The sequence below is a fragment of the Meriones unguiculatus genome, chromosome 1, assembly GCF_030254825.1.
Source record: "Meriones unguiculatus strain TT.TT164.6M chromosome 1, Bangor_MerUng_6.1, whole genome shotgun sequence".
Taxonomy (NCBI): Eukaryota; Metazoa; Chordata; class Mammalia; order Rodentia; family Muridae; genus Meriones; species Meriones unguiculatus.
In genome coordinates this window covers 181349105-181376174 of record NC_083349.1, presented here as the reverse complement: position 1 = coordinate 181376174, position 27070 = coordinate 181349105, and the positions used below count along the sequence as shown (strand labels likewise).

The 27070-nt window shown below is 52.6% G+C and overlaps 1 protein-coding gene across 2 annotated transcripts in view; it reads left to right on the top strand.

Annotated features, from left to right (window-relative positions):
* Cep164 (centrosomal protein 164) overlaps positions 1-26659 on the top strand; it is a 63203-nt gene extending 36544 nt beyond the window's left edge. For both annotated transcript variants that reach the window (XM_021639752.2, XM_021639751.2), the window contains exons 9-33: positions 131-211; positions 1976-2059; positions 2415-2456; positions 5835-5920; positions 7405-7533; positions 8348-8494; positions 11679-11891; positions 14302-14517; positions 14599-14917; positions 15636-15713; positions 15926-16057; positions 16334-16456; positions 17892-18035; positions 18431-18514; positions 18627-18695; positions 18984-19159; positions 19466-19589; positions 19881-19948; positions 20337-20541; positions 21561-21668; positions 22297-22408; positions 22817-23194; positions 24078-24144; positions 24978-25100; positions 25281-26659. In XM_021639752.2, the coding sequence (XP_021495427.1) occupies positions 131-211; positions 1976-2059; positions 2415-2456; positions 5835-5920; positions 7405-7533; positions 8348-8494; positions 11679-11891; positions 14302-14517; positions 14599-14917; positions 15636-15713; positions 15926-16057; positions 16334-16456; positions 17892-18035; positions 18431-18514; positions 18627-18695; positions 18984-19159; positions 19466-19589; positions 19881-19948; positions 20337-20541; positions 21561-21668; positions 22297-22408; positions 22817-23194; positions 24078-24144; positions 24978-25100; positions 25281-25377 (3405 nt within the window). In that variant the 3' untranslated portion in view covers positions 25378-26659. The remainder of the gene's footprint in view (positions 1-130; positions 212-1975; positions 2060-2414; positions 2457-5834; positions 5921-7404; positions 7534-8347; positions 8495-11678; positions 11892-14301; positions 14518-14598; positions 14918-15635; positions 15714-15925; positions 16058-16333; positions 16457-17891; positions 18036-18430; positions 18515-18626; positions 18696-18983; positions 19160-19465; positions 19590-19880; positions 19949-20336; positions 20542-21560; positions 21669-22296; positions 22409-22816; positions 23195-24077; positions 24145-24977; positions 25101-25280) is intronic.
* Positions 26660-27070: the final 411 nt, after the last annotated feature.

Genomic DNA, 27070 nt, shown 5'->3' with positions numbered 1-27070 from the left:
CTATTAGTTTTCAGAATGGCTAGATCTTCATCTTGGGCTCAGTCCTGTGCCAGCCCCTGTGGCCGGATGGGAATTCCATGGATAGAAGCCCTCAACAACTGGGGGTTTTCTCTGGGTTGTATCTCTGCAGGAGTCAGAGATCCTTGAGCGCTTGAAGGACCCACAGCTCTCAGAGTCTGAAGCTTCTGAGCCAAAGTCTTTCCTTGGCCTGGTGAGTTGGAGTGAGGGGCATCAGGGCTGTGTGGAAGAGCTCGGCTTCCCTTCTTCGCAAAGAAGCACTTTCCCAGTGGCCACACAGCTGGGGTCAACATTAGCTTTCGTTAGTTCTGGTTCTCAGCTCAGTAGCCAGGGCTAGGTAGCGCTGCCCACTTCATCAGTTTGCCGTAGGAGCTGAGTGAGGCGGAGCACAGACACCGTGAAGTGCTAACATTACTGCTCTGGCTTCGGGTGACTTGTCTGCGAGGCCATCGACAGGACCGTTAAATCCAGGAGGCTCCAGGCTGTTCCGGGCCACTGAGCCATGCTGAGAGTTGAGTGACCTGCACTGCCAGGTCACTCAAGATTTCTCTTTTCTAGACCTTCCACCCAGCCTGCTGGATCTCAAGTCTGTTTGCCAAGTCTGAGTCCTAAAGGGAAGATTCAGCTACTTTTGGCCAATTTTTGCCTCTGGATGTCCCCCTCCATCTGTTAGGAGGAGGAGGGTATGAGGGAAGGGATTAGTGGGAGAGGGTCAGGGATGAGCAGAGAGGATAGGAGGGGTGCAGAGGGTTAGACAGCGGAGTGCTTTGGCCCCACACTGAGCCGTGGGCTTTGGAAGCAGATGGCAGCTGCATTAGATGGAGTAGAAATCAAATGGAAGGGAAAATATCAAAATCCAAGTAAACTCCACAAACAAGAAAGGCTAGAAAGGTAAGCAAAAAATAAAATAAAATAAAAATAAAATAAAATCATTTTTTGGCAAACACAAAATAAAACAAACAAACAAACAAACAAAAAACCCAAAACAGAACAACAGAAACCTTACCAAACTAAATACTTGACAGTGATGAATAACTGTATCACTGAACTCTTGGAAATAAGTGGTCTGGTCCTTCCAAAACTGCCACCGTGTGCTTTTCGAGCCCATCAGCATTCTTCTTCACCCTGGATGTGGAGGGAGGAAGCTGACCTTGCCCGGGTGTCCTGCCACCCATCAAGCTGATGACCAAACTTCCCCTGTGTAGAATACTGTGGGATAGCGATCCTTCACTTAGCTCAGCAGAGCTCTTAGGCTCAGAAGGGGTATGGTGTGGCCCCGTGGCAGCCAAAGGGCAGTGAGGAATTGGGCTAGGTGTGGGCATCTGCTGTGTCCCCCAAAGGACTCTGTGGACAAAGCATTGCTAATGAATCCCGTTGTCCAGAGAGAGGGCCACCTATATAGGAAGAGGGAAAAGATGATCCGGCAGGAGCCCGTCAAGCCTCACTTCCAAGGGTTTGCTGGCACTTCTGCCCTGCTTGGGCGTGGGGTGGGTTGGGGAGAAAGGGAGGGGAGAGGGAGGGAAGGGGAGACAGCTGGGAAGAGCCATGCTGGGCAGCATGTGTCATGGAAAGAGTCAGGCCCGGGGCTCATCTGACCTGCAGCTTTTTGTAAACAGCTTTTTGTCCTGGACCAAATTACACCCCCCCCTCCCCGCCCCCATCCTGCAGCTGCATCCAAAGGGCATGAGCATGTCAGTCTCGCAGGGTTATTTTTGCCTATAATTTTATTATGAAAAAATACCAAGCATATGGAAGAGTCAGAAGAACTTTACAGTGGGTGTCCACACTCTCCCCTTAGTGCAGACAGCGAACGCTCTTGATTCTGCTCATCTTATCATCTTGTTAGCTTTGAGGACGTCAATGTCACAGTGCTGAGCTCGGTGCCTAGGACACAGTGCACACCCTTCTGAAAGGTTGGCAAGCGCAGAGCTGACTTTCTCCTCTCCACCCTCTCCAGGACCTTGGTTTTCGAAGCAGGATGTCCGAGCACCTGCTGGATGGTGACATGCTTTCTCCCGTCTTGGGTGGAGCCCGCTGGGAGGTGAGTCTGGGTGGTCTCTGCTAGGGCCTCACTTTCTTTGGCAGCTAATTTTAGGGGTGACCCACAGATGACTCCTCCTTGACACCGAGTGGGCTCCTGGACAGCCTCTTCCCTCTAGACACTTGCCTCTGATGGGGCTTCATTTTGCTGCTGTGCATTGCAACATTCCTGCCCTGCCTCCTGTCCATTTATTCACTCAGCAACTGAGGGCGAACCACCTGCCCACCCATTCCCCCGGCTCTGCCACCCAGCAGCTAGGTCTGCAACTCTCCTTATCAGCCTGTACACGCTGTACCTTGTGACTGCCCTGCTGGCCCTGCTGGTTCCCCTTTGACCTCTGCATTTTCTTCTTTAGGCTTTGAGGCCCAGTTCTGGTGCCTGCTTGGAGGAGGAGGAGGTGAGTTGTCCCCTCTCTGCTCCCAAGATTCTTACTTTGCTCTTACAGTGTTTTGTCTGTCTCCTCGGCCAGATGTAAGCTGGCCTCTACTCATTAGGGTACAAAAGTGCCTGAAGCATTGCCCTAAAGGAGCGTCAGTCACGTCAGTCACGTCATGGCGTTTGTTTTTCTCTTTTGTGGATGGCTAGAAGAGAGATTCTGGCACACCATCTCTGCAGGTTTTAGGGAGCAGCTGGTTTGAGTGGATGGAATCGGTTGGGTGCAACAACAGGATGTTTGGTTTGAACCCAGCCTGGGAGCCCTCCGTGTGATGGGTGCTGGCACATACAGGGTGCACAGTGCTTTCATACTGAATATTTCACATTGCATATTTCATATTCATATTGAAGCCCACACACTCCTTTCAGGCCTGGCTGGCACCTGCCTGGGTGACTTTGGTCAACCCCTGTTAACAGTGCTGAGGATGTAAAGCTGGGATGAGAGCAGTAGACAGGGCTTGGAGCAGGTGCATTTGGGGCCCCTTTGTTAATAAGTGAGCAGGAAGCCACCAGGTGCATAGGGCACGGTGGGTTCTGTGGCTGTGGCCTGGAGTTAGTAGTCTTCAGCAGCCACTGCCTGCAGGCAGTCAACCCTAATAGAGGAAGTTGTAATTCATACTTCAGCCAGCATGCCAGAGTGTGGGTCTCACTAGATGCTCTGGCTGACTGGCCAACAGTGCCCTGACAGGGCTCAGCCTGCAGCTCTCCCATCTTCAAGGGTATAGAAGGGTGGGGCTGCAGGAGGGTGCAGCAGCCACTTCACAGTGTGGGCAGAACCACAGGTGCAGTCCTCCTTGTGGTCCTCTGGGACTCTAGCCACCCCTCCTCTGCTCTGATCTCTCCCTAGGAACATGGAGGGCCTTGGAATTAAACTACCTTAGGTTTTGTTTATGTCAAGGAGTCTAGCTTAGTGGTAAGAGCACTGGCCTAGCATATGTGAGCCCCTGGATTCCATCCCCAGCAGGGGAAGAAAATTATGCAGCTTCAGATATAAGTAACATACAATAAACTGCATGTTTAAAGAGAAAAAATTTGGGGCTGGGGAGATGGCTCAGAGTTTAAGAGCACTGGTTGTTCTTCCAGAGATCCTGAGTTCAACTCCCAGCAACCACATGGTGGCTCACAACCTTCTAGTGACACCTGGTGCCCTCTTCTGGCCTGCTGGCACACATGCAGGCAGAGAACTGTATAAATAATAAATAAGTAATCTTTTTAAAAAAATAAAGAGAAAAATTTGATACATTTTACCACATGTATTCCTTTGAAACTGTCATCACAAGCTAACACCCCCCCCTTCCGTGTAAGGCTTTATGTTTGCTAGGCAAGTGTTTTACCATTTAGCTACACCTTGGCACCCTAGACCCTGTGATTAAAGAATAACCCTCTAAGTTACCCAGGCTTGTCTCAAACTTGCAATCCTCCTGCTTCCACCTTGGGACTAGATCTTGAAAGCAAAACTCAGGAGCTGAGGTAAGGCTGGGGTCTTGAGTAGTGTTAGGCCAGAGGCTTAACCAGTGCTTGTTTTGCTCCCCTTTCTGACAAGTGCCACCACACCCTGTCCTTTATGGGGTTCTTCCTTCCTTTTCTGGGACAAAAGTTCTAGGGAGCAAGTCCACCTATTCAGAAAACCCACCATCTGGTTTTTTTCCAAGTCATTCCTTCTCCTCTGTCAGGAAGCTACTGCTTCAGTTTGTTGCAAAAGTACAGGACATGAAGCAAGAAGGGGACAGACAGAATGATGTGGTCTGTGGCTAGCTCCAGTCTGCCTCTCTGTCCTCACGGTCCCAGAGTCTTTTGTGGCTTTGGTTTCACTTCGAGGTTTTATTACAGTCATCTTGCTTTGTTACTTACATTTTAGTTTGTGAAGCGCAGTCAGTCTATGTGATCTCTTTTTTTCTAAGAAAGTAGAGAACAAGAGGATGACCTTGGTGGTTTGCAGGGAAGATGCATGGTGAGCAGAACACTAGAAGGAGAATGAGGTGGGGTGAGGAGGCTGTGTCTGCCTGTCTGTGTGTCAGCTCTGCCCAGGCTGATGCAATGAGGAGAGGCAGCCCTGGCGAGGAGCCCTTCTGTTTCAGGCTCCAAGAGGAACCCACAGATGGCATTGCTAGCACTAATGTAATTTGGGGGAGCTGGGTTTTAGTGCAAGCCCTGTCCTTCCTTACCCACCCAGATGTCAGAGTCAGATGCAACTGCAGGGGTTCAAGCTGCCAGAGGAGAAGTGTGTGTGTGTGTGTGGGGGGGGACACAGGGCTGGGACCTCTCTGTGGAAGGCAGAGTGATCTGTCTCCTGTCCCACCTCTCTCAGTGACTCCTGAATCCTAGAGCAGACGGTGCTCCTGTCAGGGGGCCTTGTCCTAGAGTGGGGCCTGGTGCTGGCACTGGGCTTTTCTTTTCTCTCTGTCAGGGCTGAGAGGGAGGATATGTGTGTGTGTGTCTGTGGGTGGGGGGGCTGGCACTGCAGCCTGTCTTCCTAAGGCAGAAGTTGTGCTTATGTGCAGGGCATTTCACCCTTACTGAAGCCCTGGGAGCCATGCTTTACCCTGCCATAGTTCAGGGGAGGAGGCACCTGCTGGCAGGATGTTCTGGAACAAAGAGTGGATCCCAGGCTGACTTCACAACTTCATTTCTTTGCAAATTATTTGAAGATATAAAAATATTGCTTTAAAAAAAAAAACAAAACAGCTTTCTAAATTTGCCTGGATACCCAAGATGTGAATAAGATTTGGGGGTTTGTTTTCAAGTACCAGACTTGGGAAGCGGGGAAGCTCATTGTCTGCTAATGGGGATTCATGTCCTGGAATGGAGCAGTAAGGGACGTTGCTGTCTCCCTCCCAGAGTCACATGGTTCTCTCCAGTTTGGAGCATAGTCCTGCACCTGTTTCACCTGGTGCTTCAGAATTCTTCCCTCCTGGTGTGCTTTTCCACCACCGCCTTTCATCTGCCCATTTTATTTTGGCACTCCTGTAGCACAGCCCTGCTGACCCAGGCCTTGGCAAATTTAGGGTGTTCACGGAGACCGCTGCCTTCTCTGCAGCTAGCGGTGCAGGCGGCAGGCCAGGCTCCTGGGTTGTGTCCCACCTTCCCCACCCTGGGCTTCAGGCTCCTATCTGTGTGTGCAGGAACCATGTTTACTCATCTCCTGTTCCAGCTGTGCATCGTGGGCTTAGCTAGAGCTTAGGAAGCAGCTTAGGAAGCAGACAGACCTGTCCTGTGTCTCAGCGGCCCCTGTGAGATATCTCAGCGCGCCTGCTTAGCATTTAGCTTGGCAGGAGAAGAGACCCTTGCGGTACAGAGCCCCCTGATGCACTTCTTATCTTCCCTGGCTTCTTGTTTGCAGGCCCAGGGGTCAGGCCACGAAGAGCAAGATGACAGCGAGCCCAGCAGAGCGGAGCCACAGAACAAGCATTCCCAAGTCTCTGGGAGGTATAGCGGGAGGCTGCCTCAGGGACCAAAGGCATCATGTGTCTCAGGGGGGTGTGGGCATGGGTAGAATTCCTGGTCCTTATGGTTCACACCAGCTTAGTACACCCTCGCCGGAAGACAGACCTGGCTAGCTGGCAGCGCAAGGTGTGTGTATATGTGGCGGGAGGTGGGGTGGGGTGCGGGGTGCGGGGTGGATGAGTGGGCGGTAGGAGGACGAACCCTGTCTGTGGTGGTGTACTGGGATGGGAGTGTGAAGTGTCACTTGGCAGGACTTCGAACACGGCCCTGTGGGGAGTCCAGGGCTCCGTCTTCCTTATTGGATTGGGTTGATTAAGCTGTGTGCATCTGGTCATGTGCCAGGGCTGACGTGGCCTGTTGGAGGTCTGGAGAACCGTGTTCTTCGGTACCAAAGCTCAGCGATCTGAGCCAAGGTTCTTCCCATGATGGTGGAGTTGGCTGTGCAGACTGTGTCTGTGCATGTGTGGGTCGTGTGTGTGTGCATGTGTGTGTGTGTTTTCCTCTGGCCTCACCCCATGAAAGGAGGAGGGCAAGAAAATGAAGGGCAGTAGTCCTCTTCTTCTTGGATCTGAGAAAGTGGTCTGAAGGCTTCCTTCAATGTATTCAGTAAGGCTTCCTGCACTGGGTATTGTCTGACCACCTGTATCTGGCATCTCCTTTCCCCGTTTATTTTCATATTTTAGATTTATTTTATATGTGTGAATGTTTTGCCTGCATGTATGACTGTGTACCACGTGTGTGCCGGGTGCCTGAGGAGGTCAGAAGAGGATATTGGATCCCCTGGAACTAGAGTTACAGATGGTTGTGGGTACTGGGGATTGAACCTGAGTTTTCTGTAATAACAGTGAGTCATTTTTCCAACCTTTCCCTTCCCATTTTTAAATAAAACCTATTTGATTTCTAAGTGTGTGTGTGTGTGTGTGTGTGTTTGTGCATGCATGTGTACTCATGAATGTGAGTGTACACAAAGGCCAGAGGTGTTAGAAACTCTGGAGCTGAAATTACAGGCAGTTGTGAGCCATCTGACACGGGTGCTGGGAATCGAACTCAGGTCCTTGGAAGAGCAGTACGTGCTCTCAACCACTGAGCCATCTCTCCAGCCCTTCTTTCCCCATTTTCCCTTGATTCTTTCATCCATCCCAGGCCCCAGTGATGTTGAATTCCAAGAATGGACATATCTGTGAAGGTGCTCAGCCGCTGGGCCAGGCAAATGCAGCAGGGCGCTGAGAGCACAGCTGTAACCCTGCAGGACGGAGCTGGGAAGGAGGAGGCTCTCCTGCTGCATGTGTGGCTGCTGTGTCTGGGCTCTCTGTGGGTGTGGGGGCGGCAACTCCTGTCCAGCCAAGGAGGGGGACCAGTGCACACCGTACTCGCGCACTGCGTGTTCTCTTCTTGCTTTCCAAGTAGAGATCTAACCTTGCTCCTCTGGCTGACCTGACCAGGTTTTCTTTCCCATTTCTGCCTAGGGAGCGGCTCCAGAGTACCCTTCACAGCCAAGTCGCTGAGAAAGGGCCTCTGCAGACCCTGGAGGGGCAACCTGAGGAGCCTGGGAAGAACTCTGTAGCCAGCCCCACCCCACTGTCCCTCGTCCAGAGGTAAGGCTGAGGAAGAAGGGGCCCCTCCATGTGTCATTGTGATAGTGGGGAACAGTGGGTCTGGAGATGGGGTATGAGCTGTTGGAGATGCTGCAGCCAAAGCAACAGGAGCAGAGAAGCAGAAGCCGGCTGGGGGTGGCGAATCTGCTTCTTCATAACCCTCAGCATTAAGCTGAAATTAGGGTAGCCAGCCTGATTAGGGGAGCTCCTAGGAACTCTTGAATAAGTGTGTGCCTCCTGCCGGGGCAGACTATGCCATTGCCCTGGCTACTCCATTCCTGCTGGGGTCCCCTTTCAGCTCCCTTCTCAGCAGCCTCTCCCTGCCAGGCACTATTCGATACATAACTGAGCTGGAGCACTGCTTTCTCCCAGGCCCAGCCAGAGGGCAGTGCAGAGCCCCAGGACCTCCTGAAGCCACATGGAGGGACCTTTCTGTCCCAGCTTGGTCCAGAGCCCAGGGTGTCTTTCCCAGTGCCTCTGGTTCCTGAAAGAGGAAGATGTTGGTCTTAAGATTCACACAGTTGGGATGAGCCACAGGGGAGGCCTAGCTATAGCAGTGTTCAATCAGCAGCATCTGTGGAACACTTGTGTGCAGAGTTTCTTGGGTGATGGGACCATCTCTCTTCCCACGCCTGTGGGAAGGCCTGGTCTTCAAATGACCTGAGAAGAGACTGGGAGGGAGGGGGACTGGGGAGTGAGGGAGGGAAGTTTCCCTGGGGCTGCCCTGCTTGTCACAGTTCTTTGACCCCAATAGGGTGTAAGTTGAGCCCTTCCGTTCTGGCTCTAACACAGTTGCTTCTTTATTGCTTGCAAGGGAGCAGGTTCTGAGCCCACCTGCTTTCCCTGAGAGGACTGAGGAAAAACACTCCCAGGCCGAGGAGCTGGGCATTGGGCAGCAAGAGGCCGAGGAGCCCGAGGAGAAGGTGGCAGTCAGTCCCACCTCACCTGTCTCTCCAGAGGCGTAAGGGCCAGTTTTATGTGTCTGTCCTGTCTTCCAGTGTATGGCGTGCTCGAATGCCCATTCCCCTTGAGTGTTGGCTGGCAAGAAGTGGAGCAAAGGGTGAATGCATCCTTGGTGCTCTGTGCTCAGCTTTGAGAGCTCCACCAGCCATCACTGACCCCAGGCTTAGTTCAGGTCATTGGAGTACCTGACCTGGACCTAAGGTCTGAGGGTGGGTGAGGGGAACCCGTGGCTCATTAACAAGAACCAGGAGAAGCATGCTCTGCCCTCCAACCACGACTTTTCTCTTGAAATAAATATGAAATGTTTTAGAAAGGAAACACGGGCTTGGGGTTGGGGTGGGGATTTGCTGGCGAGTCAGAGTAGGTGGATTTGCTCTCTGGAGCCCTGAGGTAGCTCTGCTAGGCTCTGGGGTTTGCTCCTTTCCCCAGGTGAATGAGGGTTACAAAGGACCCAAGGCTGTTGAGCAGACAGTTTTTCTGCTGTTGACTCATGGCGAGCCGCCCAGGCCACTGAGCTTGTCACCTAACCCTGCTGGAGTCACATGGGAATGCAGCAGCCGCATTCTTTTTCAGAGAGTGAGCTGCCCTACAGTGACAAACATGTGGCTTTCTCAGGTCTCCAGGGAGCTCGCTGTTCACGAGGACAGGAGCTCTGTCCTGAGAGAGGACAGTGTGACTCAGAGAGAGGAAGAACTAGGCAGAGGTCAAGGGCTGGTCCCAGCCCCTCTGTGGGGAGGCCCAGTTAGGTTCCTCTCCAGACACCTTGGCTGCACATGCCCCAATTTCATGTTCCTTCTCGTCTGGGTGATGTTGTCCCTTCCGGGGTCTCCAGACACTTGACTGACTCTTTAGGATCAATGTGTCCCCACCCTTAGGAGATGCCTGCTTTGCTTTTCTTGAGTCTTTTCCAGTAGGAATTGGTTGGTTTACAGAGTGGTATGGAAAGTTCGACATCTGCCAGCCGAGTCTGGAGGTTTAGGTGGCAGACCTCATGACGCCTGCATCTTTTGTGAGCATTTGCGGAGTAGTAAATGGATCCAAGCCACTGGCTGGCCGCGTAGCTGGGTGGCAGAGCAGTTGTTTTCCTAGCATTTGCAAGGTCCTAGTTAGATCCCCAGTACTACTGCGGAGAGCGTGGGGGTGTGTGTGATCTGGCTCTCTAGCTTAGCACTAGTACCCTCCACCAACACGCACTTTAGAATGCTCCTGGGGATCACCTCTTCCTCCCTGCTTTCCCACTCTGCCTACCTCTGTGTGTCTCTGAGCTTCTTGGCCAGCCTGAAATGACTAGGCTCCCTGGTGCCTCCCATGACTGGAAACTGGGTCTCACGGAGGCTGATACCTGAACGGTTTGGCCTGAAACCAGACCTATTTCTTTTTCCAGAGCCCTCAGCTTCCAGTTAGATCTTTCAGGCATCATTCAGTGCTTTAGAGCTAAGCAAGGTGTTCAAGTCTTTCAAGCAGGAAGGCAGGAAACAGCCTCATCTGCCCATGTGTCAGGTGTGCAGGCAGGTTCACTGGTGTGTATAGCCCAGGCACGTGTGGCTGATGTCTCATCTTCCTGCAGCATCTGTCCCTAGGGCTCCTCATAGCTGCACAGCCCACAGGGGAGACAGACATTAAAAGGTACCGTCACTGGGAAAAAAAAGATGCTTTCTGCCAAGGCTGGAAATGAGTTGGAGGGTTGATGAGGCAGAGAGCTGGGAGGGGAGGCTCTCGTGGAGGGCGGTATTCTCAGGGGAGGTGGCAGCCATGTTGCTATATCTGCCGTCAGCTGGGCTGTGTCAGAGGACTTGGAGGAAGCCAGGATGTGGAAGGAGGGAAGGGACGGAGCTGGGAGCAGAGAATCCATAGCATGGTTTAGGGTTGTTTCCTGAGTTCTGAATTTAGGAATAGGGAGGGACGGGTCTTGATGGTATTTAAGGGATGTCACTGGCCTTCTCTTTCTCTCACTAGTCTCTGTGGGCTGCTGGGGGATTCTTCACCTTGTTCTGTTCTGCCATTCCAGTCTGTCCCCTCCTGCTGCCTTCCATCTGCCTCACTGCCGAGCTGGAGGGAGGGTGTCAGGGCTCTCATTTGGGCTGGCCAGCTCCCCTGTTTGACTTTCAAGTGTTCCTGCTGGATGGAGCCCTGGCCAGCCTATAGTTCACGAGCATTGCTCAAGAAGAGTGTTTCCGCACTGAGACCTGTTGGAACGTGAGGCTCAGGGACCCAGGAATGCATGTGCCTCCTGGCCTTTAAGGAAGTAAAATACTTTACCCTGATCCCGCTTTCATGGTTCACAGTTGTCACTGGTATTTTGATATTTTCTTTAGTCCTCAAGACTCTAGAGCAGTGGCTCTCAACCTTCTCAATGCTACAACCCTTTAATACTGTCTCTCATGTTGTGGTGACCCCTCCTTCCCCCCTCACCATAAAATTACTTTGTTGCTACTTCATAACTGTAATTTTGCTACTGTTATGAATCATAATGTAAACATCTGATATTCAGATTATCTGTTATACAACCCCCAAGAGGGTTGTGATGCATAGGTTGAACTGCTGCCCTAGACACACAGTAAACTTATACCACTATCTTCTTAACTGTTCTTGTGGCTAGATCAGAGTTTCTCATCCGTTTCCAGACACTAATTTAACCCTGAGCTGATGAAAGCCCTCTGCCATGTTTGGCTCAGGGATGCACCTGGCTCCTTTGGCAGCATGGCAGGGAACTTTGTAGCTTCTTCTGCATTACCTCGGCCTCTGATTGGTTTGAGAGGCAGAGAACAGACTCTGGGACCAGTTTCTGAAATGAGCCTTCACCTGCAGGCAGAGTCACAGTGGGGACATGGAGACCAGGACTGTGATCCATTCCGTGTGTGTGTGTGTGTGTGTGTGTGTGTGTGTGTGTGTGTGCCTCTGAGGGACAGAACTTCATTCTCTTCTCTGCCAGTTCTGGAGCCACAGCTTCAGGGCTTGACCTCTCAGGCCATAGCCTCCCAGGGCTGTCTTCTCCTAGGACCCCAGACCTTATCCAGTCAATGGCGCTTGCACCACAGGATAGGTGCTCATGGTGTTCTACTGCCAGCCCCTGTGTGACCCATTTGTGGGCTCTCCATTAGAGATTTTGTGTGATGTTCTGTAGCTGTGGGACCTCCGTGGGTACCAACACTGCAGTGGTAAGCTGCCCCTCCCCCATGCAGGCAAACCGCAGAGCCTGAAGCTCCCCAAAAACAGTTCTCAGAGGCTATACTGAAGGCCATGGAGGAGGCAGTGACCCAGGAACCAGAGGAAGACCAGAGGCTGCTGTTAGACCTGCAGAAAGAGAAGCAGCAGCAGCAGCTGGAAGAGAGGCTGTGGCAAGAGGAGGAGGAGGAGGTGCTCAGGCTCTACCGGCAGAAGGAGAAGTCCCTCAGGTCTGCTTCCTCCCCGTAGAGGGGCGTGGGGAGGGAAGGTCACCCTTTTCCTGTGCTCACCCCTCTGGGATGCCCACAGCCTCACCAAAGTGGTTCCTAGAAACCTTACCCAGAAACTTCTGCTGGTATCTCGTCTGGCCTGGTTCCTTCGGTGACAAGGGAGACTGGGAAGGTGGTCCTTTAGCCAGCTGGGCTCTGCTCAGAAGAAAAGGGCGAAGGGCTACTAAGATGGCAATAAGCAGCATGTCACAGCCTGAGGCCAGGAAAGGTGGTGCTTCAGAAACACGTTAACATACTTTGTTAACTTGACAGTTTAATGCCAAATCTTGTTCTTTTAGACTTAACATTCCAAGAGTACTTGAGAATTAGTATTTTTAGACCATAGATAGCAAATCTATGCTTACTTTTGAGGAAACAAAACAACAACAAAAAATTGACACCTGAATAGTGGGAGGTCAGGTTCAATCTCTCATTAGCTCAACCCAGGGTCTCTGACCCAGTGTCTACCCTCCGCCATACCTTCTTGTGTCCCTGAAGACTATCCTCTTCATGCCAACTAAAGGTCAGGGTGGAGCCACACAGCTTACCTCAAAGTACAGCCTCTGCAGCGACCCTGAGACTTCTCCTGATAGCTCTGGGTTTGTGGTGGGGACCAGGATACAGGCAGTATCTGCCCCAGGGCCTAAAACATGGTAATTGCCCCATAAGTGGCATTTCTTGTTTAGCCAGTCATGACTTGGTGATTTCTCTGTGGGTAAGAGTTTTGCCTGGAGAGATGGCTCAGTGGTTAAGAGCACTGTCTGCTCTTCCAGAAGCCCTGAGTTCAATTCCCAGGTGGCTCCCAACTATCTATACTGGGATCTGATGCCCTCTTCTGGCATGCAGGTGTACATGAAGTTAGAGCACTAATAAAGTATATACATATATCTTAAAAAAAAAAAAAAAGAAGAAAGTATCTTGCCTGGCTCTCCCTTGAAGCCGTTCACCACAAGACCCTTGTTTCTCTTTCCACGTAAACTTTTCTGGGTGTGGGTGCTCCTTCTTGATGCTCAATGGGAAGACAGGCAGGCTCTTGCCCTTTTGTTTTCTTAGGTGTAAAACAGAGAGCTTGAATTGTCTAAATTCCCTGTTAGCCCTGCATTCAGTGCTGGCTGTGTAAATTTTGCCCCAGAAAAAAGGACAGGGTTTTTGGGGAGTCCAAAAAGGAAGGGTTTGCACTTTGCTTAGGTGTCCCCCTCCCCGCCCCATTACAGAGGAAAGCAGTGGCATGAATAGTTTGAAATAGGAAATAATCCTAAGTCTGTTTTGGCTCTGGAATTCACTACAGACCTTTGCAAGGGGATTGTCTTCTGAATCATGTTTTTCTTAGGGTTGGGCATCCTGGGTGCACTGCACACATCCCCTAGTGTTGCTCTCTGTAAAGAGTTACCCAAGAAAGGTGTAGTTTGTAAAAGGAGAAGTATATTTGCAGCAGGTGAAATGATGGGTATCATTGATGAGATGAAGGTGCCTTTCATAGACATTTAAGGCTTGCTTCCAGTTTGGGGCTAGAAGATACTGCACAGACCCAGCACTTTGACTGAACCATTTTATGTCAGTTACTACATTCAGTCAGTGCTTGATTCAAAAGACTCAAGGGCAGTATCATTAGCCAGCTGTGGTGGTGTAAGCCCGTGACCCCGAACACCTGGGAGGTGAGGGCAGAAGGATCAGGAGTTAAGACCACTTTTGGCTACATGGCCAGTCTGAAGCCAGCCTAGGCTACGAGAGACCCTGCCCCTCCCTCAAAAGGAGGCAGGATAGTTGCTCGGCAGAAATTCCATGTCTAGCAAGGAAAGCAGATATAACAGATTAGTTATAAGGTGCCATGATGCCTGGCAGAAGGCAGCGTATGCCAGGAAAGGCCCACGTGCCGATTGTGAGGGGAAATGTGGATAGATGGACTTGTGTGCTGGGGAATGAATATGGTTTTTGTCAGATAGAAAAACGGAATTCTTGGCTGAAGAACCAGCACGAGCAATGGGCAAGGGGGAAAGAAAAGGGTGGTGAACTCTGGAGACAGCGATGCATCTGGTGTGCCTGGGGGAGGGTCTAATGACTGAGGAGTGGGAGGTGGCTCTAGAGATTGGCTGGGGTGGTTGTAACCTTCCTTGAGTGGATACCACGTGCAGGAGGATAACCTGTAGGTTTAGAGGAGCCTGGGACCAAGCAGCCTGCCATGGCTGCCAGTCTTCCTGTGGCAGAGGTCTATGAGGAACCAACACAGATAAGAGGTTGACTCATCTCTAATACTAAGGGTGGTTTACAGATAGCCACGAGGCTCTTGGAGAATGAATGGAATGGGTCCTGAATACAAGAAAGACCTCCTCTGTGGTCTCTCTCACCATCCTACCTTTCCTTTTTCCCTTAGCCTCCTGAAGGCACAGCTACAGAAAGCCACCGAGGAGGAGGAGGAGGAGGATGAGGAAGAGGATGAGGAAGAGGAGGAGGAAGTGGAGGAGGAAGAAGAGGAAGAAGAGGAGGAGGACAAAGAGGAGATTCAGATCAGAGAGGAAGAAAGCCAGAGGCTGGCCCACCTCCGGGCCCAGGTGCAGTCCAGTACAGAAGCATTTGAGAACCAAATCAGGTGAGTCCACACTAAGAGCTGCCTGGCCTGAGGACCTGAGTGCCTGGGCCTGATATCCCCCATTCCATTCTCTCTGTCCAGAGCTGAGCAAGCGGCTGCCCTGCAGAGGCTTCAAGAAGAGGCAGAGGCCCTCCAGAAGGCTGAAAGAGCCAGCTTGGAACAGAAAAGCAGGAGGGCGCTGGAGCAGCTGAGGGAGCAGCTGGAGGCCGAGGAGAGGAGTGCCCAGGCGGCCTTGAGAGCGGAGAAGGAGGCAGACAAGGAGGTGGTTCTGCGGCAGCTGAGGGAGCAGCTGGAGGCTGAGGAGAGGAGTGCCCAGGCTGCCTTGAGAGCAGAAAAGGAGGCAGAGAAGGAGGTGGTTCTGCGGCAGCTGAGGGAGCAGCTGGAAGGGGAGAGGAAAGAAGTGAGTGAGCGAGCGAAGTGAAGGCTGCCACTTTGACACAAGCATGCAGAGCTTGAGAGGGATTAGCTCCAGATGGGGGTGCAGGGAGGGGAGCTCTCTCTACTCAGGGCTGGAGCTGGCCCTCATCTCTGAGGCAGACATACAGGGAGGTATCCTGTGAATTTGGGGGAGCTTTAGCTATTGAGCTTCGGCCACAGCAGAGGACTTGGCACAAAGGTGTGTCCCTGTTCCCGGCTGTGGTTTACTCCTATCCCTGATTTCTCTGGAATAAGAGACTAGCATCTGGCACAGGTTTCTCCTTGCTCTTTTCCTTCTAGCCTCACATCAGCCTCCATATTAAATACCAAAGTAACAGGCCACAGAGAACTTTCCTCTTGGTGAAAGAACTGTTAGACACAGAATGATCTCGAGCATCTACTTAGGCCTCCATCTGGCCTGGCCTGGCTCTTATTCATAGCTGTGGGTTTGTGCATGTACCTGTGGCCTTGCTCTGAGTCAGGGTGGAAGCAGTAGCCTGAGGTGAACTGAAAGGACCCTCTACACTGGCCAGCTGCAGACTTTAGGGGCTGAGTTGATTTAAAACAAAAGCGTCCCTGTGATTCTGCTGGGCTCCTTATCTCCAAAGGGCAAGGTGGTCTTCTGAATTCAGCCTTCCCATGGTCAGTACCTGGCCAGCACCCTGACCCACTTCTCTCATAGGCTGTCTGCTTCTCCTCAGGCAGTGGCAGGCCTAGAGAAGGAGCACAGTGCTGAGCTGGAGCGGCTCTGTTCCTCACTGGAGGCCAAGCACCGAGAGGTGAGAAGAGGGCAGGGCGACCTGGTCTGATGGGCAGAGCCTGGACCCTCAGGCCTTTTTCATGCTGGGTGGCACAGGAGTTCAGCCCTAGCCTTGGCCAGTTGGGAGTGACCTTCCTCCCCAGCCAGGATGCTGGGATAGGTGCTGAATCCCTACATGGTGGCTCCAGTTCTGTGGGCCACATTCCAGTGTATGCACTGGCATCTCCTTAGGTGGTCTCCAGCCTCCAGAAGAAGATAGAGGGAGCTCAGCAGAAAGAAGAGGCCCAGTTACAGGAGAGCCTTGGGTGGGCAGAGCAGAGAGCTCACCAGAAGGTTCATCAGGTGTTTGAGTATGAGCAGGAGGTGAGTGCTATTCAGTGTCAGCTCTGCTAAGGTCTGCTGGACCATAGCCTGAGTGTCCTCTACTCCCTCAGGGCCAGGGCCTTTGCTACGCCTAGGCCCCTGTATGCCCGTAGGGAGAGGTAGCGGTAATAGTTGTATGCATGTTCTGTGCTGTGCTGTACTATGTTTTGTGTGTGTGTGTGTGTGTGGTGGGGACATTTCATGTGTAAGATCTTCAGGTCCCCAGACCTGTCTATTTTTAGTTCTGCAAGCTGTGTTCCTTCTGTCCCCTTACAGCTCAGCAGCCTCCTTCGAGACAAGCGCCAGGAGGTAGAGAGGGAACATGAGAGGAAGATGGACAAGATGAAGGAGGAGCACCGGCAAGTGATGGCTGAAGCCAGAGAGCGATATGAAGCTGAGGTATCCTCCTCGTCCAGCACACAGAAACATAGGCACACCAGCTGGGGTCCTTCCCTGCTGGCTGCCAGGCGTGGGGAGAGGATGAGGTCTGGAAAAGGGTTATGGGAGACTTAACTTCTCTGATACCCTGCAATAACAAGGTCATTGCTTGGTGTTTTTTCTGAAGCAGGAGAAACCCCTATATCCCAGTGAGGGGTGCTCGTTCCCTGACTTTGGCTGCACTTCTTAAATCGTAATAATTGTTGATGGATACCAAAGTTCTGCTAGGTCCCAGGTGCTTCTCTGAGCTCCATCTTACTGCACGCAATCCTGTGGCGACCTTGTGATTGTGTGCTGTCATTATCTTCAGTTTGGAGACCAGGGCACTGAGACCAGGGGAGTTGAAGCCACCTTCTCAAGCCGTGTGACGCCACAGCCTTCAGATTTAGCCACTCCAAAACCATGCCATCAGGGCATGGACAACAAGAAAGAGACTGACAAGAGCCAAATGACAGCTGTCTATTATCTGCCTGTATTAGTTACGTGTTGTTGTTGCTGTGTGACAGACTGCCTGCCAGAAGCAGCTTGGGGAAGGAAGGGTTCGTCTTGGCCCACTGTGAGGTTATACTCTTATTATGGTGGGGAAGGCATGAACGCAGGAGCACATTGTGTCCACAGCCAGGAACCTTTGTTCCTGGGGCTGAGTGCCGACACTCAGCTCCATTTCTTGTTTTGGGGTGGTCTGAGACCCCAGCCTATGGAATGGTGCTGTCCATGGGGAGAAAAGCTCTCACAGAGCCAAGCCTGGCTCCTAAGTGCTTCCAGGCTCTGTCAGCTTGATAGGCAGTCAGAGCAACCACCTCATTACCCGTCTTCTTTGGCCTCTGGGTGGGAATGTTTCATGACTAGAGTGGACTCCAGCTCCCCTGGGCTTGCTCCCGTTGGAGGTTGAATAGTAGGCAGGAGTAGCAGTGAGACTCTCGTACAGCTCAGCTCCTGTGGGAGGCCTTTGGGCTCCTGCTCCAGTAGCTGGAATCCAGGCTCTTTGTAGAGTCTTTCAGGGCAGAAACAGCAGCCTCATGGTAAAATTTAGCTGCGTGCTTTCCCATTAGAGTTCTGTCTTTGCTGAAGACTAGTGAAAACTGACCAGTGGCCTCTCTTTCTTTGTGGAGACGTTGGACACCATTCCTCAGCAGGAGAGGCGGTCTCCCAAAGTGGACTTTCTTCATGACATCTGGCTGGCATCTGCTTAAGCTCCAGAGGGAGAGCAGGCAGGCATTCTGGGCCTGGGACAGTGCTGTCTTTGTGGCCCTCCTCTGAAAGCTACTTTGGGGAGCTGATAGTGACCTTCTTTGATCTAACTGACCTGACACAGCAGGAGTCAGTGGAGACTGATTCCGGGGTCGGTGTAAGAAGCCACTGTATGTTCCCAACGGTGGCCCCATGATCTTCACAGGAGAGAAAACAGCGGGCTGACCTCCTGGGGCACCTGACTGGAGAGCTGGAGCGCCTTCGACGGGCCCACGAGCGAGAGTTAGAGAGCGTGAGGCAGGAGCAGGACCAGCAGCTTGAGGACCTAAGGCGGCGGCACTGGGATCAAGTGAGAGCCCAGGGGATGGGGTGGTGCTTAGACACTTTCATTGCAGGGTGGGAAGCCTTGGGTGCTGACCCATGAATTGTGGGGCAGAGTCTCATACATACCTTCAGGGTTAGGAACCCACCCCGGCCATGTCTGTGCTTCAGGCCCTTTCTTTTCAGAGCCTCGCAGCAGGCCTAGTATTTTTGCCTTTGGGGTGGGCAGATTCATGTGTCCTTGTCCCATTGGGAATCAGCAAGATATGGCATGCTGTACACAGGAGGCCGCAAGGACAGGCAAAGAAGAAGCAAGCCTGAGTCCAGCTTAGAGATTGGGGTGTGGCGTGCTGGCTTCTGGATCTTCCTCCTGTCCCTCAGCTAACACCTTTCACCCTTTCTATACCCCTGCCTTTCTGCCAGGAGAGGAAATTACAGGATTTAGAGGTGGAACTTACAACCAGAACTAAAGATGTCAAGGCCAGACTGGCTCAGCTGGATGTCCAGGTGAGGGAGGGCGATGACTAGGTCTACCATACCCTAGGGAGGGGGTTTGAGCACAGAGGGCAGGCTCCACCTCAGTCTTGGGGTCTGCAGTCAGTCCGGTCTCTCCCCTCAGGAGGAGAACATGCGGAAAGAGAAGCAGATGCTCCTGGACCTGCAGAGACAGACAGCTCTGGAGAAGGAGGTCTGTTTGCCTGCCCTTTCTCTCTCGATTGCCCCCTGCCATCTGTTCACTTGTCCTGGGGTTCTAAGACTGTGTAGGCCAATTTCATGGTACCCAGTGGACCTGACTTCCAAGCCTCAGGGAGTAGGGCTGTGGTGGAGACCCCAGATCCTGGAGACAGCGGTTTCGGTGGCTCTGGCTTCCAACTCCTGTCTTTCTGTTTTCTGTCTCCCACACCTCTGAGGCTGCCTGCACCTCACCTTCTCCCCACCGGGTCTGCATGTGTCCTTCTCTCCTCCTCTGCCCCAGGAAGCCACAGCCACCCGTCAGCACCTGGAAGAAGCCAAGAAGGAGCACACCCACCTGCTGGAGTCAAAGCGGCAGCTGCGAAGGGGCATTGATGACCTGCGTGTCCGGCGGGTGGAACTGGAGTCGCAGGTGGATCTGCTGCAGGCGCAGAGTCAGAGACTGCAGAAGCACGTGAGGTAGTGTGGGCCCCAGCTCCCGGTGTCAGCCGCCTGTCCCCTCAACGGTCCCCTCCTTCCTGCCCTTTGCTGCTTTTGGGCACTAGCCCATCATGGACCTCTGAAAGGAGAAGAGGAAGGCCCAGCTTGGAACCCAGGCGGATGCAGCCAGCACATTTCTGCTGCACTCTGTAGAGAATGGAGTGGCGAGCTATAAGAAATAGAGGACTCTGGGTTCTGGTGTTCACATCTTAGCCCCGCCCAGTAGGAGTGAGCATTAGTGTCTCGGCCTCACTGCCCTGCCTCCTGCTCCCTTCCTCACCACAGCAGCCTAGAGGCCGAAGTACAGAGGAAGCAGGACATCTTGAAAGAGCTGGCAGCTGAGAATAATGCTTCCCCATATTTGGAGCCAGGTCTCCACATTGAGGACCTGAGGAGATCCCTTGGCACAGTGAGCTAGGGGCCGAGGCCTGGGAGTGGTGGTGGGAGTTGTGGTGGGAGGCAGAAAAGTGGGGCATTTGGAGAGAATCCTGGCTTTGCTTTGTTTAAGATCTAGCCTTCTTTTCTCATTCCCCTTCTCTGCTCTCTCTGTCACTCAGATGGTCACTTATACGTAAAGAGCACCCAGGGGCTAGCAGGGCTGTTTCTTTAGCTGAGACCATGGGAGGGGCTTCAGGATCTCTTTAGCCTGCTGGGCATTTGCTTTTGCTGCACTCAAGCCTTTTCCACTGTGTGCTTGCAGAATGAAACCCAAGAGGTGTCCTCGTCTCTCTCCCAGAGTAAGGAGGAGATGGACCTGTCCATGGACAGGTGAGTTTCCCTAGCCCATCCTGTGCCATGAAAGCTGAGTGAGTGCTCACGTCACAGCTCAGATGGACAGTGACCATCAATGGCGCTTGGTTCAAGGCATGGTCCAGGGATGGAAGAATCTTCTCTACTGAGACACCACAGTCTGTGACCTTTAACACAGCGTGCTAGGAGTGTCTAGCTATCTGAGTACGGGCCCCAGGCACGCTCCCTAGAGAGTCTGTAGCTATTGGCCCCACATGCCACACTCTTGATTATTTAACAGTGATATCTTTGGCTTCAGCCCCGAAGCTCCTGCACATGCTCAGGTGGACGCGTGCAGGGGAAGTGGCCAGCCCCGTGGCTCAGCGAACTCTTCAGTTTTCTTTCCCTGCTTCTTGCTGCCCCACAGCATCCAGCACTTCCTCTCTGCTGAGGGTGTAGCTGTCCGTAGTGCTAAGGAGTTCCTGGTGCGCCAGACACGCTCCATACGGAGGCGACAGACAGCTCTGAAAGCCTCCCAGCAGCACTGGCGCCATGAGCTGGCTAGTTCCCAGGAGTTGGACGAAGACCTGTCAGGCACCAAGGTCCTGGAAAATGTGCGCAAGAGCTTGGAGGTGAGGAGCCTCAAGGATGGCCTGCCTGCTTATGCTGAGAGGTCTGGGGAGCGGGTACCAGCTTTCCTCAGCCCTCTGGGAGCTATGAGACGGGCTACCTGGACCCCAGGGTCACTTGCCTTATCTTGACTGAACATCATGTGTGCATGTCAATTATCTTAGCTTCATATTAATCATCTTTAATGAGTGAGCTGTACAGGTTGAGGGTCCCTAACCCCAAATCAATCAAAAGGTAAAGTCTACGCAGAAACCCACAAATTGGAAAACTACAAAAACCTCAAACATTTCTGAAGCTAAGCGGTTTGGGAATGGGACACTCACTTGTATTGCCATTGCCATGTCCTAGGTGAGAGGTACCTAAAGCATTCTCTAAACCGAATACTTCAAACCCAGTGCTCTTTGCCACTCTAGTGGTACAGTGGGGACATGAAGGTCTTGGAATACACTCACTGTAAAGTTGAGTAGCTCCCCTGGCTAGCTTCTCGGATGGTCTGATTTGCAATGAAAAGACAGAGTTGCCATCCTGACATGATGTGACAGATTTTTGTACCAGTCGAGGCCTCAACAGCATGGGCTCTCCTCGATCACGTCTGAACCCTTGCAGTTCTGATGGTGTCAGAACTGGGCGAGGGGCGCATGCCCCGCTGTCTTTACACCTAGCTTGTCACAGCAGATAGCAAGTGGCTTGTAGACACAAGGTGGCCTCCCCCAGGGGGCGTCCATTCTACCCTTGGGCACCTTTGCTACCCTGCTCTACTCCTTTTGTTGGTGGCAGGGGTGGTGGTAGCAGCTAGTGGAGTGATGGTGACCGTTCTGTCAGCAGCTTGAGACTTACCAGGCAAGTTCCTCACGCAACACACGTTCTTGTTAGTTCTCAGGATCTGAGGGCAAGGTAGTGGCTCCCTCAGATGAGCAGCCGACTGACAGTTAAGGCATGTGTTCATGACCACGGAGCCAGCAAATATCAGAGCTGGGACTCTAGCATCCGAGCTAAAGTTGTTTTTCCTCCCTGGCCACAGGAGACCAGGCAGCTGGATGAGATGAAGTCAGCCATGCGAAAAGGCCATGGCTTGTTGAAGAAGAAAGAAGAGAAACTGAACCAACTGGAATCTTCTCTACAGGAGGAGGTATCCTCCTGTGGCCACACAGCCTAGTGCGGTCCCTTTCTCCCTCCTCTCCTTGGATCCTTGCTTTCTTCAGGCTCCATTAGAGAACTGGATCTCTAGGCCCAGGCTCTTGGCTGTTGGATAGCAGAGGCATTGGCTCTGTTGGAACAGCTGAGCGGTCTATATCTATGCTGATGGTTCAGGCCACCCTTAGAGCTTCTGCTGCTTGGTCACAGCATTCTTGGTGAATGCCACAGAATTGAGCACTAGCTCAGTTCTTCCTGCATGGTATCTGGAGAGGTGTGATGAAGTGTGACATCAAGGGTGTCTCTTCCTTCTTTGAGACTGTGTACAATCTCCTCCCTGCCCCAAGTTTGGTTTGAGAGACTCAAATGGGGAGACTGCAAGGCTAGTCTGGGGGGGAGGATGATGGGATTCCTCTGGTCCTGGGGATCCCTATGGACTGTTTCACAGGCAGTTGGGTTCTCTTAGGTTATGAGTTAGACTCTATGATGCGCCTCTCCCGGGATGCCTATAGACCCTTGGACCCCAGAAGAATCCATTCACCAGACCTCAGTCCTCACCACATGGCAGGTGGATTGAAAAGACATGGGAAAGGACAGTACTAATGGCCACTTCTACCTGTCAGGTGTCTGACGAGGACACTCTGAAAGGATCCTCTATCAAGAAAGTGACCTTTGATCTCAGTGACTTGGAAGACTTGAGCAGTGAGAGTTCTGAGTCCTGCTCCCTGCCTCACAGTGAGTGGCGGCACCCAGGGAAGCCGGGAGGGAGAGGTGCAGTTATGGGAGAGGGAGGGCTGGGCTGTGGTCCTGTCCCCTGCCCCCAGCCCTGCACTGAGCCTATGTCTGGGTGAGGTTTGCCATCAGTACGGGCTCTGCACCATGGAGGGATGGAAGGGCCAAGGATGCCCAGTCTTTCCCCTCCAGGGCCTCCTGCTCTCAGTGGCTCTGGCCTGCAATTGTGTCAAGGACCTTGTTCTTTTTATCTATGTCCTTGGGCCCCCTTGTCTGGGACCTAGAAGCCCTACCATCCGTCCTTTGTCCTCCCAGAAGGACAAAGCCTGTTATCTGCAGGGGCAGGGAGAGGCGGCGGGAGGACGCTCAAGAGCCAGGACCCTTTCTCACCATCTGCCGCTTTCCTTTCAGTCAACCTGACCCCAAGCTCTGCTGACCCCAACAAGATTCATTTCCTGAGCAGTTCGCTTCAGCGAATCAGCAGTGAGCTAAACGGTGTGCTGAACGTGCTGGGGAGCCTCAACTCCCAGGCATCGCCGCAGGTCCTCAGCAGCCAGCCCCCGCCCCCGCCTCCGCCTCCGCCTCCGCTCCTCACCTCCTCACTTCGGTCCTCCAAGAACGTCCCTGGCCCTGCCTACTCCCCGCTGACCAAGCTCTCGTCCTTATCTTCTGTTTCACCTGCGTCCACTCAGTGGGCCTGGGACCCGGGACAGGGCACCAAGCTTTCTTCCTCCTCTTCACAAACTGTGGATGATTTCCTGCTGGAAAAGTGGCGCAAGTATTTTCCTTGTAGGTCCCCACCTCCGAGTCGACCTGGTTTCCGGGTAGAGCCTTCCCGTCCCTATCCTCTGCCCTTACGTCCTCTCTCATAATCGCCCCTCCTCCTTCTTTTGCCTTCCCCTTACCTCTGCCACCATCTTTGTTCCACTGGCTCTGTCTGTGGGGCCCTGGTGAAGGGAGACGCTGGCTGGTGGCCCCGCAGGGAGAGGCTCTGTGCTGCGATGTTTCACACTGAGCCTCCACTGTGGAGCTTTTATTATCAGTGCGGGAGCCTGGCAAAATCTAAAAAGTTATTGTCTTGCCGATAGCTGTCGTTAGTGTAGTACACTGTGGCATTTACTCACACACACACACACACACACACACACACACACACCTTCATTTAGCCATATTGTAGCTCTCTGAGGAAGTAATTATTTACCCCCATTTTGTAGATGAGTAAGTTGAGACGTAGTGAGGGTTAGTAATAAGTTTCAGAATACCCTGTGAGTGAGTGAGTGAGTGAGTGAATGAGTGAGTCTGATCCTATACTAACGACCCCTCCACCCTGGCTTCTGCCTTGGGACCTCGTCTCCTCACTTTGGTGAGGAACATAAGTCTTAAACGCAACCATTTGAGAAAGAATGTAAAACCAAAAAAGTCTTTCTTCCCAGCCCAAACTGAAAATTAGATTTTTTTTTTTTTTTTTTTTTTTAGAATCAAAGTAAATAGGGCACCTGCCTGGCCTGTCACCTGTCTGTCACCTCCAGCACAGAAATGTTCCCCGCCATTGTTTGTTCTGGGGACGCCCTTTCCTGGGAATGCAGAGGTGCTGGTTGTGAGCATGGAGGTGACCTGCTGGGGCCGGCTTGGCTGACTGCTGCCCTCGAACCCCTCCTTCTTGCTGTTGCAGCTGGCATCCCACTGATCAGTGGCTGCGCTCCCCCACTGGAGAACAAGCTGGGCTACGTGTCTGTAAGGTAAGCAAGCCGTTGTGCTGGGTGCGGGCTCACAGTCAAGATCTTCATTGCACCTCCCTGGGCTGATGGCACCAGGGACAGGTGGGAACAAACCTACCTCAGGGTCCTGTTCAGTCCAGAGTCTCTTACATCTTGCCTTTGTCTGAGAAATTCCACCAAAACAAATGACACATCAGATTCCTGCTGCTGAGGTTCAGTGGGTGCGGGGAGGGGTGTTCCCGACTAGCCCCACAGACGCTGCCTGTCCGGCCTGAGGAGAAACCGCCCGTTTTACTGCTCCACTAACCCTAGACTCTGGCCTGTGTTTGCCATTAAGCTCTTTGTCTGATTCCTATGACCCCTTCTTCTCCAGTACCTGCTGAGCAACATCTGGAATGAGAGGGATAACCCATGGGGGAGGCAGACAGGCAATTATTTAGTTCTGGTATTCATCTCCTATTCATCTTATTCTCTGCCAGATACCCTGTTCTCCCCACCCCCAGCCCTAACTGTAAATCCCCTAACCGTCTCTGCTCTCTGGGCCAGCCTGAGAGCTGATGCCCTAGAAGTGTCGGAGCGGACAGAAGGGTGCTTCTTGCCAATGAGATTGGTTGGGGATGGGCAGATGCAGAATAGTCCAGAGTAGGTTCTGCATCAAATGCTCAGATATGGGTGGAGGGCAAGCCACCACCTCCCCTATGGGGGAAGTGATGGATGGTTGCCTTTCCAGAGGAGGACCTCCTTGCTGGAGGCCTAACAGAGGCGCTGGAGGCCCAGTGAGGGGACGAGGAAGGGGGCGCTTGGTTCTGCCACCCCTTCCCACCTCCTGCCTGTTCTCATTCTCCCTTTCCCAGTGAGCAGCTCCACCTCCTGCAGCGCTCCCATTCTCAAGTCCCCAAGATGGACAGTGTCAGCGTCCAGAGCATGATCGAGTCCAACAGGAAGTGGCTGGAACATTTCAAGAATGACCCCAAGGTGTATCCTTTTAGCTGGTCCCCGAGCTTTAGCCCCTGCCTGTTGTAGTAGCTGGAGGGCTGAGATCCACAGCAGGCCCCTGTGGTGTCTGAGGATCACCCCTTTCTGCCCGCAGACCCTTTCTTAGCACCCACCTACACATGCTCGCTCAGCCATCCAGTCTTCCTTCACTTTGTGTCCAGACAGCTCTTCTCCTCGGCGCCCAAGTCAACAGCTACCTCGAGTGTACTGCAGCTGGGGCTGGATGAGAACAACAGACTGAACGTGTTTCACTACTGAGCCCCAGGGTGGGGGGTGGGCAGAGCCCCCTCCTCTACAGCAAGTGCCTGAGGAGGCACCAGCACTTTATCTCTCTCTGATCAAACATGTCCTCCCTGTGTGCTCCATCCAGGACTTGGAGGAACCACGGGGTAGGTAGGTGGAAAGAAACCTCAAGGCTGTAAACAGCCACACGCACACACCACACACACACACACACACACACACACACACACACTTTGACCATGGACTGTCCTGAGAAGGATCATATGGACATCTGCGAGCTTTTGCCTCAAAATGTCTCGGAGATGTGACTGCTGAAGATTTCAGGGGTGTAGCCACCTTCAATTAAAGCAACTGCCTGGGGAGAGAGGAGAGCTGGCCCTAGGGAACCTCCTTGGAGGTTGAGGGTGCTCCTTTATTCACATAGCCTCCTGGAATTTGGCTGCGCTGGGCCTGTGCCTCTTTCTGATACCTCATTCCCAAAAGGACCACATCTATCCCTCTTTTTTTCTTTTTAAATGTCTTCTGTCTCAGGTTTGGGCTCAGCTGCCTGAGACCTGCTGGATGTTCAGCCTCTTTCCCCTCAGCACTGTGCTTTCCTCAGGGTTTTCCTCAGGAGCACCCTTCCCTCCCCTAGGATGCTCTCTAGAACTCTCCCTTACCCTCAGGTCTCAAGCACCTATCTCTCCAGGAAGCCAAAAAGCCATAAAAAAAAAAAAAAAAGATGGGGATGGTTCTGCTCCATCTTGATATTTCTCTTCTTTAACTTGCCGAGTATATCTGTGAGCCCTCTTTCCATCTGTCCTACCTGGGCCACCCCTGGCCCAGTCTAGAGTTTGGCGATTGGGGCTGGCTAACGCCCTGCATCGGCGGGGGCCATCTTGGGCCAGGTGCTTCTGGCTCAGGCCCCAGAAGCCCCGCTTCTCAGCGGGCTCTGCAGGAGCCAAAGGTGATATTCTCGGCATCTGTCTCCTTGTTTGAACAAAACGCCCTCATTTTTCTTGTCTTGGGAAGCTGCGGGCTGCCTTTCCCCCTGCAACCCGCAGGGTCTCACCGCTTCATTGCTTATTTCTTTGCCGTGGAATAAGCCACTTAACAACCAGTTGGCTTTTCACCCTCTCAGTTATTTTTTTAGTCATCAGCCGACCACACACAGAAAAAGTCCATTTTCTTATGTGTTCCACTCTGTGTGCCTTGAGAACAGCTCATGTGATACGACCAACTCTGGTGACAATCTTGTGTTGTTGTTTTTGTTTGTTTTGATTTTGCATCTATTAAATCTCTGCAAGTCCGTTTTCTACGAGGTTGTCCTGTGAACCTGCTCATCTCTGGAGGCCATTGTGTCCTCTTTGGAGGGAAAGGGAGTTGGGGACAATGCCTGTTCATGGAGCACCTCCCTGGATATATGATTTAATTATCCCAACAGTATGGAGTTTGGTGCAGGTGTAGTCTGCTCCATTTTACGAGTGACACAAAAGCAGGGCTCAGAGACCTTTAGGTACCTGGGTCCCCTAGTAAAGTGTAGAGTCTTGCACGCCCTCCCCCTCTCCCAGAGCACCCTCAGCCCTCCCCTTGCCACCAGTCCTCAGGGAGCTCACATTCAATGTCTACCCGTTCCCTGATTTCTCCGAGGCTGGAGACCCTCGGGGAACCAAAGACTGTGTGTGGGTTTCTTCTCCCCGCTGCAGACAAAGCCTCACCTGGCACCCTA